General features: G+C 54.6%; 1 protein-coding gene across 1 annotated transcript in view; it reads left to right on the top strand.

Annotated features, from left to right (window-relative positions):
* LOC104462232 (sarcoplasmic/endoplasmic reticulum calcium ATPase 3) overlaps positions 1-9831 on the top strand; it is a gene marked incomplete at its 3' end in the record, with an annotated part of 25236 nt that overhangs the window by 12559 nt on the left and 2846 nt on the right. The window contains exons 8-11 of the mRNA XM_010074097.1: positions 2824-2912; positions 5902-6004; positions 6274-6405; positions 9211-9336. Of these exons, the coding sequence (XP_010072399.1) occupies positions 2824-2912; positions 5902-6004; positions 6274-6405; positions 9211-9336 (450 nt within the window). The remainder of the gene's footprint in view (positions 1-2823; positions 2913-5901; positions 6005-6273; positions 6406-9210; positions 9337-9831) is intronic.

Raw genomic sequence — 9831 nt, 5'->3', positions numbered from 1 at the left:
CCAGCACCTTCCAGTGCTGAAAGGGGGCTACAGGAGAGATGGGGGGGCTCTGGATCAGGGGGTGCAGGGACAGGACGAAGGGGAACAGCTTAAAAAGCTGAAAGAGGGGAGGTTGAGATGAGATATTAGGAGGAAGTTATTTATTGTGAGGGTGGTGGGGCTGTGGCCCAGGTTGCCCAGAGCAGCTGTGGATGCCCCATCCCTGGAGGGGTTCAAGGCCAGGCTGGATGAGGCTTTGGGCAACCTGGGCTAGTGGGAGGTGTCCCTGCCCAGGGGGTGGCACTGGGTGGGCTTTAAGGCTCCTTCCAACCCAAACCGTTCTGGCATTCTATGATCTCTCTTCACCAGCCTCCCCAAACCGTTCAGCCAAGCTTTGCCATCTCCTTCTATTGCTCCTGTCATTATTTATATTGTTTTTGTGATGGGAACCTTCCCTATCCTCTTTATGAATTAAGACACAGCTCTTTCCTCCAGACTGTTCCTACTGCTTGCAAACCTGCCCCCTTGTCAGCCTGGAAATCTGCCGAAAATGGCACCAAAAACCTGCAAACACCTTGGCAATGCCCCGACCACCCCCTCGATCTGCCGGTCACACAAGCTGGGAGCAGGCAGGAAATCTGATATAACCTCTGGTTGCTCTGGCAACCCAGCACCTTTGTTAAACAGGCATGGAAAAAATAAAGGACCCGGACTGATTTTTTTTTTCCTTTTCCTTTTTAATAAGAAAGTTGCTTTTGTGAAAGTAGTCATTGTTTTGTGGTTGTGAGCGTTTGAAAACAAACAACACCGTATCAGGCAAAACCACCGGTGGCTGGGGTGGATGCTTTTGGATTTTTAATAAATAACAGTCCGGTTAGTGTTTTTGAGCACAGGAGTCCATTTTCGGAAGAGACAGGGAGATTTTGGCTCTCTGTAAGGCTGATGGTGTTGGACATCTCAAAACGAGATGAAGGATGCTCACCCTCCGAAGGTCCCCTTTGGTGCTGCAGAAGCCTCCACTTGGGGAAATTTCAGGCACATGTTGCCTCCGTTCCTGGAGCCTGTCACCTTGGGGCCATTTGGTCGCTGAAGGAGATGTGATTATGTGTTTTGGCTCTTTACTGAGGTCCTCTGTTCATCAGCGTTTGCAGCTCCATCCCTCAGCAGAGTGCCCAGGATGTCCCAAGTCTCTTCTGCAACCCTTGGACTTGTGTTTTTCATAGAATCACAGGATGGTTTGGGTTGGAAGGGACCTTAAAGCCCACCCAGTGCCACCCCTCCCACTAGCCCAGGTTGCCCAAAGCCTCATCCAGCCTGGCCTTGAACCCCTCCAGGGATGGGGCATCCACAGCTGCTCTGGGCAACCTGGGCCAGGTTCTCATCTCCCTCACAGGATAAAATTCCTTTGAAACCCCTCCGGGATGCTGAGGGGCCCCAAGGATGGGCTCTGGGAAAGGAGCTGAGTGCAAGAGCCCAGCCAGCAGGGTATCTGCAAATGGCTCGGAAGTATTTACTTTGGTCTCAGAAGTATTTACGTAGGAGACATACGCTTTGAACCTCCTGCTTTGATTTGCCCAAACCTGTAAAATCCAGAGGTGGAAAAACCCACTGGGGTGTCCTGCTGCTAAACCTGCCATGAACATCCTTCCCTGAGCTTGACCTTTTTTTCCTTGCCTCTGCCCTAAGCTTGCACCTGGGGATACCTGGAACTGCACAAGGTGGTCTTACACCCTGCTGCACTGGGGAGGCATCCTTGTATTATTAACAATAGTTAATAATAATAGTAAATTAATCTCTGTTAGTTGCTGGAGGAAGCGCAGAGGGGAGAAGTGGACGGTACCCAGAGCTGCTGCATCCCTGGTGCTGAGTGATGCCCCCGGCTTTCTCCTGGGGAACATCTCAAATGAACAGAGGGAAATAAATAGGGAAAATAAATTATTTGAGACAGATCGCAGAGAGACAGTTGCCCCTGCACCCAAACTGTCGAGCAGGGCTGTAGAGCTGAGGGCATCACCTTCCTGCAGCCATCATCCCTCCCAGCTGGTCCCCACGGCCAGGGGAACACATTCATCAAACCAATTTTTATTTATTTATTTGTTATGTTACTTTTTGGCTTCAGCATGGGTCATAAATAACGATTAAGCAGAAACGAGTGTCGCCGAACTGTCGCTCCGGCTGGGCTCGTGCATTGCTCTTACTGCTGCTGGTGGTGCCCCGAAGGCTGGGCTCTGCATGGGGGGATTGGGAGAGCTTGGGGAGGAGGGGGATTTTTTTGTGTATTTTGGGGTTTTTGGGTTTGTTGCTGTCCCTATAGCAGCAAAAGAGAAACTGGAAGGAGTTGGGAAGGCAAAAATCACTAAAAATAGAGCGTGTGGGACTTTTAAGGCTCCCCAGGGATTTATTACTGAGCTGCCAGTGCCCGGAGCTGAGCTGCGATCCCAGTAATGCACGAGGTGAGCTGGTGGCCGAGAGCTGGCTGGAAAAGGGTGGTGGGGGAATGGGCAGATCCTGCCCCATGGAGGGTTTCCAGGGCGGCCGGGGCAGGAGTGGAAACCCAGACCTGGCTCCTGCTCTGCTCCAAGAAAAACACAGGCAGCTTCTTAGGAACTGGCTCAGCATCGCTCCTCTCCGATGGAAAAAAAGAGCAGGAGGAGGAGAACATGAAAAAGGCAGGGGAGAGCTGGAAGGATTTGGGGACAGCCAAGAGCAATGGGTGACCAGGGAGGGGGCTGAGCCCGGTGCCGGCGGGGCCATCGCTGGGATGGTACCGGCTGGAGGGTGTCCAGGCTGGGCACGTGGGTTGTACCAAAAATCGCTGCCTAATGCCATCCTTCCCCCTTGCAGATGTTCATCATGGAGAAGGTGGAGGGAGCCCAGTGCAGCCTGCACGAGTTCAGCATCACCGGCTCCACCTACGCGCCCGAGGGACAGATGTGAGTGAGGGTCCCCTCTGCTCGGCGGGTGACAGGGTGACACGGGTGGCCCTGGGGCCAGCAGAGCAGTCAGGGGGAGGTGAGAGGGTTTAGCTTGTGCCCACGGCTGGGGGACCCTGGGCTCACCCCAGCTGGGTTTTCCATGTCAGTTTGCAGCCATGCTAAACCCTGCCTATGGAGATACCCCCCAGGTGCTGATTTTCGACCACGTTGGGTTTGCAAGTGTGGCTGCACTTCACTTTTGGTGCAAATTGTTTCACTGACCCTTGTCGGCGGCTCCTGCCTGGGGGGCACGTGCCCCGGCTCTGCCTGTTGCACTTCCCCTGCCCAGCAAGGGGGCTCAGCTCCCCCTTCGTTAGCAATCCCAGTAAAATGAGCCTGCTTTTGAACTGGAGAGGATGGCAAGTGTGAGAATGCCCAGAGCAGCGGTGGATGCCCCATCCCTGGAGGGGTTCAAGGCCAGGCTGAATGAGGCTTTGGGCAACCTGGGCTAGTGGGAGGTGTCCCTGCCCATGGCAGGGGGTGGCACTGGGTGGGCTTTAAGGTCCCTTCCAACCCAAACCATTCCATGACTGAATAGTGACGAAGGAGGCTTTTCGCAGTCCGTGCTCATTCTCCAGATTTCTGAAGCCTGTGAATTTTCAGTATTGGCCAGTAACTGGTGCTCCTGCCCCAAGCAGAACCCGTGGGGAGCTGCACCGCTGGAGATGTGCAGAGGGACTTGCAAACGGCTGCAAACCCCAGTAGGAAAGTGTTCCCCCAACCCTGTGTCTTCAGCAGGGATGGCCGGGATGGCCGCTGTGCTCAGGGCATGATCTGAGTGATGTCAGGATGTGTTTTGGGGAAGACCATGGGTTTTGCTGAGCCTCAGCCAAGGGTGGGGAGCAGAAGCCAGGGGCTTCTCCCTGGTGCCTGATGATACACATGGGGTTTTCTGCTGGTGTGTTTGTTTATTCCCCCTCCTTTCAAAGGAGGTGATGCTCCCCAGTGTGGGGAAGGTCTGGGAAGGAGGAAGATGAGAAGCTCAGCTGGTGCTTGGAGCACTCTCTGCTCCCCTTCGCTTTGCTGCGCGATGCTGGGCACGTTCTTCACCGCGGTCCCTTCTGCTCATCTGTGGAGCAACTGTAATTCATCCCAGCCTCAGACTTAATTTCATGAATATTTATAGAGCCAATTTGATCCTCGGCTAGGAATCTCCATCGCAAAGCGAGCCAGGTCATAAGCTGGTATCAATCAGTGCGTTTCAATTAAAAGTGGAGGACTGAGGGGCTGAACTCGTGTCTGCCAACCTCCGAAGCTCCATGTCCCCTCTCCTCTGGGGACTGCCTGTGGGGAAGCTCCGTGTGGGTCTGCAAACATTCCTGTTGCTTTTGAATTTTGCTTCAGCCTTGTGCTTGTATTGCACATCGAGGGGGACGTGAGGGCATCACAGAGAGAAACCCCCCATTGTCCCAGGGCTGGAGGGACTGAAATGCTTGTTTTGCTTCAACCTGGCCTCAGCATGGGGGATACTACGTGCTTGACCTTGGCTTTGCTGGTGTCCCTGCACAGTACCCATCCAGCAGCACCTTTGCACCAGACCCTTTCCCAGCGTGTGGGTCTCGCCTGGCTCCATGCAGGGACAGCCGGCGATGGGGACGTACTCCCCGCATCCCTTCCCAGCTCTCTCAAGGGGGGTAACATGTTGCAAAAGCCATCCCCTGTATTTCCACCTTCCCAAACATCAAAACCTGGCCTGGAGTGTCTGCAGGCTCCCTCCTCCCCTGCCCGTGTGCCGGAGCCGGGCAGCATACCCTGGGCAGGAGGCAGCGGCTCCTCAGCAAACAGATTTTTCAGATTTTCTTGGCCGCTCCCTGTTTTCCGCTCCCGAACTGCAACAAGGGCTCCAAAATGTTCTTTCCGTTGGGAACCAGCAGTGGAATAAACTGATCCTAATAAATGCCTGACAAATTCTTTTTCCAGCAAGCAGATGACCGGCTGGGTTTATACAGCTCTAACCTGCAGTTACCTCTCCTGGAGTCGGGATAATTTTGTATTTCCCCTGAAAACCACCGCTGCTGTTTCTGCCACAGGGCAGCGGACAAGAAGCAGTGTCTGGCTTGACTGGTGTGTTCAGGGCTGCTCCTCCAGTGACATTTGTGCTCCTTTACCTAGCAAAGAGCTGCTAATTAGGAAGCAAAGGCCACAGTTCTCTGCTTGCTTGGAAACAGCCACAGCAATGCAGGTGTGAAATTTGTCTGCTGCTTTTAAATGCTCTCTTGGGTGCCCTCCCAAGCAGCATCACAGGGAGGAGAAGTGACTGGTCCTACAACTCCTCTGGATCCCCAGCAACTGGAAGCCCCTGGGGGGAGCAAACACTAACTTGAATCTCTTTGCCCTTTTTCTCATCCATCACCTTCATCATCAGCCTTTCGACAGCCCCTGCTTTCGGGTCCAATGCTCTTTGCAGCTCCTCTGCAGCCCCCTTTATTCTGGGGCACTTCTAGAGTTTATTTGCCTCCTGGTGATATTTTATTTGCAACCTGTCCTGCCCCATTTGGGAAAGCACAAAATGCAAACCCAGGTGTTTATTGCCAAGCCCAGGGCCTTTACTCTTTCTCCCCCTTTTCAGAACATTTTACAAGGGATATGTATCAGGAAGTGTAGCAAAAGGACAAGGGGTGGCAGTTTGAAGCTGAAAGAGGGCAGACTGAGATGAGATTTTGGGAAGAAATGTTTTCCTGTGCGGGGGGTGAGGCAGTGGCCCAGGTTGCCCAGAGAAGCTGTGGATGCCCCATCCCTGGAGGGGTTCAAGGCCAGGCTGGATGAGGCTTTGGGCAACCTGGGCTAGTGGGAGGTGTCCCTGCCCATGGCAGGGGGTGGCACTGGGTGGGCTTTAAGGTCCCTTCCAACACAAACCATTCTGTGAGTCTATGATGTAGGAGAAGCTAGGTATGATTTGAACACGAAAGCTGGTTTAAGGCTTTGGGGGGTTGTTTTCTCCCTGCAGCCTGAAGGACGAGCAGCCGGTGCAGTGTGGGCAGTTCGATGGGCTGGTGGAGCTGGCCACCATCTGCGCCCTCTGCAATGACTCCTCGCTGGACTACAACGAGGTGCGGGGGGCACTGGGGCTGGGGGGCACTGGCAATGCTCTTCCCTGTGCTTTGGGCCCCTTTGCAGCGGAGGGTTTCCCTTGGGATCTCCTGCCCTGGCTTCAACCCATCCCAAGGCGATGCTCTGGGAGCCCTGGGGCAGTGCCATAGGCGACAGCATCCTCAGTCGGAGCAGCAGGCAGAGGATGTGCTCTACAGCTTCTAAAGCTTAAGCTCCCTTTTTTCCTTTTTTTTTTTTTTTTTTTTTTTTTTTTCCCCCTGCCCTCTAGTCCAAAAAAGTCTACGAGAAGGTGGGGGAAGCCACTGAAACAGCCCTGACGTGCCTGGTGGAGAAGATGAACGTCTTCAACACCGACACCAGCAAACTCTCCAAGGTGGAGCGAGCCAACGCCTGCAATTCGGTGAGTGGGGGGAGGCCCCCGGGAGCTCCAGGGCTGGGGAACAGGAGAGGGCTTTCGGGCGACTGTTCTTTGAGCAATAACCACTTACACTTACAATGATCTAAGGACTGCTCTGCCACAAGGCTGCAATTTCCTGGCTTGCAGGGGGCTGAGCTGGTTTTGGAGCAGACAGTGCAATGACCCTGGGGGGGCTGATGCCAGGGCTGCGGGGACGAACTTGGGTCCACATGGAGCTTCAGAGCGGGTGATCCCATGGCTCGCACTCAGCCCAGTCCGTGCTCAGTCAGAAGAGACCCCCTTGGTGATGGCCAGACGCTCCAGCTGCAGATCAGGAGGTCTGTGGTTTTGTAGCTCCTCAGCAAATCTCTGGGTGCCTGGTTTGCACTCACCAGCTCCTCCATAGCATGGAGCAAACCCCTTTCCCCCATGCCTGCCTGAGGTCTTTGGAAACATCTTATTTCTGATGTGAAAATACCCCATGCTGGCTATTCCCCTGCTGCTCTGGCTCTCCAGTGTCTCCCTGTCCTCCTGGTGAAAATGCACTTCATTTCATGTCTGGACTTTGGTATCATGCTGTTAGATTATAGAATCACAGAATGGTTTGGGTGGGAAAGGACCTTAAAGCCCATCCAGTGCCACCCCCTGCCATGGGCAGGGACACCTCCCACTAGCCCAGGTTGCCCAAAGCCTCATCCAGCCTGGCCTTGAACCCCTCCAGGGATGGGGCATCCACAGCTTCTCTGGGCAACCTGGGCCACTGCCTCACCCCCCGCACAGGAAAACATTTCTTCCTCACATCTCATCTCCATCTCCCCTCTTTCAGCTTCAAACTGTTCCCCCTTTGTCCTGTCCCTGCACCCGCTTATAAAGAGTCCCTCCCCATCTTATAACGTCTTTGCTTGCTCGAAGGAAGAGCTCTCTGCTCTGGCATTTCTTCCCCAGGTCGGTCTGAGCAGGTCAGAATAAATCCCCTGACCTCTTTCTGATAAGGGAGATGGAATTTCCCAGCTGCACATCAGCCTGGGAGCTGCTTTGTTACGTGTGCCCGTCCCTGCCCTTCCCCTTGGCTGCCAGGCTGGGTTCGGCCACTGGTGCTTCTCTCCTTACTCCCGTGTTTGGGAAGGGACAAAAAGCCTTTCCTTGGAGTTTCCTGGCAGCATTTCTTTGATGCTTCTTGATTTTACTCCCAGTGGCTGTGTGCTTGGAAATCTCCGGAGGGATTTCAGGGTTTCCACAGCAGCTGGCTGCTCCCAGGTGTCCTTGCTGCTGTGCCGAGCGTGCGGTGCCCAGGGGACAGCACTGCTTTTGTGGGCACAGAGCTTCCCGCCCATGTGCACTCACTGCACTCGTACCCTGGGCTGGGTTTAGCCTTCAAGAGCTGCTTGGTGTTTGCCTGGTGTATCCGCAGCCAGCACCTGGGTTTTGCCAGGGTGAATCCCCTTTGCACATCTCTCCACCTCCCCATCCTTTTAACTTGGAACTTGCAAGGTTTTACCCCGAAAGGAGTTTTCTTTTTCCTTTGCCCTCCTTCACTGATTTATTTAGATTTCAGTTGCTGCACAAGCCCCGTGCAAAAAGCTGCTAGTGTCCCCATCACACGCAACACCCTCCTGGCAACAAAAAATAATAATTGTCTAAGCGGTTGAGCTGTGCAAAGCAAGGTTGGCATCGACATCCCCGCTTCCCTCTCCAGAAAATACTTTGGATGGGCCTGAGGTGTCCTTGCACTTTAAATGGATTTTTTGGGACAAACCATGTCCTCCCGGGAGCCAGGCTCAGCTGCTGCGATGGGGATGTGCGAGAAGGGGGTTGGTCTGGGGGGACTGGCTGGTATCTTGCTGGGCATTCGGTTCCGTAAGTAATTAACGAGTAGCAATAGTAGAGCCTGGTTTGTGGTGGGGTTTTGGGGGGTGTTGGGGTGCAGGAGCCTCTCTCGGGCACTGCCTGTGGGTTCGCGTGCTGGGGCAGCCCCTGCCCTGCCCTCACCCTGCAAACCTGCAGGTACCATTGATCGTTACTGGGTGATTAGCATGGCCTGAAATGAGCCTAATTAGAGTCTCAGCTGGGGAGATGCTTAATTTCCTGGGAACCACTCTGACCCAAGGAGCTGCTGGTGCTCCGGCTCCCCCTGAGCCCTGTGGGTGCAGGATGAGGGTAAACACAGTGAGGGCAGTCAGTGGGCTGCTGTTCCCCTTCCTGCAGCTCGGATGGAGCCCAACGGGGGGGCAAATGGGGCTTTATCTTAGGCTACAGCAGCTGTTTGGCATCCTGTATGGGGTCAATAAAATAAAAGCCTGGCACATGCTGGCATGTGCTGTGGGTTGGGCAGCAATGATGCAGTTGGGGGGTTAAAATTCTCCCCCAAAATTGCACAGGGAAAGCTCCTTCTGCTTTTTGCACAATCTCATCCCTCCTGGCTCCTGTGGTTTGCCTTTCTCCTCCCATCACCGGTGCTGTGCCAGCTCGGCAGGATTGTTAGCCAAGGTGGAAAGCTGCTGTGTCCCCATCATGTCCCATCTCAGCCCCACGGCTGTCCCCATCATGTGCTGACTCAGCCCCATAGCTGTCCCCATCATGTCCCATCTCAGCCCCATGGCTGTCCCCATCATGTGCTGACTCAGCCCCATAGCTGTCCCCATCATGTCCCAGCTCAGCCCCATGTCTGTCCCCATCATGTGCTGACTCAGCCCCATGGCTGTCCCCATCATGTCCCAGCTCAGCCCCATGGCTGTCCCCATCATGTGCTGACTCAGCCCCATAGCTGTCCCCATCATGTCCCAGCTCAGCGCTGCGCTGTCCCCACAGGTGATCAAGCAGCTGATGAGGAAGGAGTGCACCCTGGAGTTCTCCCGCGACCGCAAGTCCATGTCGGTGTACTGCACACCCACCAGCCCCGGCCACAACTCCACCAGCAGCAAGATGTTCGTCAAGGTAGGGGAGAAGGTCCGCAGCACCGTGTGGGATCCCCCTTCCCCATCCACAGCCCAGCAGGATCTGGCCCCTGCTGCAGTGGGCAGTGATGCTTGGCAGTTTGTCTCCTCCTTTAGCTGTGGGGGGGTCCAGGAGCCAGCAGGTGGGCTGGTGTGCTCAGGTTGGAGGTGAGTCTTTGCAGGATTGGTAGGAAAAAAAAGGAGGTAAAATGATTTAGAGGGAGGAAAAGCACCTGAGGGTGCTGGGGCCAGGGGAGAGTCGCCCCTGTGCAACACTTGGGCACTTGCCTTTGTTAAAGGCTTGGAGCCTCCAGACACAGTAATGCCCAGAGGGCGATGGCTGGCTTTCCACTGCAACCAGAAATAAAGCAGTGTTTTAAAGGGCATTTTCTTCCCAAGAGAAATTCCCCCGCTGACTCTGAGATTTGTATATTGTGGTTCCCACTGGGAGATCTTCTGGGTGAGTGAACTCCATCCTCCAGGCTGGGTCGGGACC

Source organism: Pterocles gutturalis, unplaced genomic scaffold (assembly GCF_000699245.1).
Source record: "Pterocles gutturalis isolate BGI_N339 unplaced genomic scaffold, ASM69924v1 scaffold4717, whole genome shotgun sequence".
Taxonomy (NCBI): Eukaryota; Metazoa; Chordata; class Aves; order Pterocliformes; family Pteroclidae; genus Pterocles; species Pterocles gutturalis.
The sequence above is the reverse complement of the archived record's forward strand: the minus strand, read 5'-3'. Positions and strand labels throughout refer to the sequence as shown.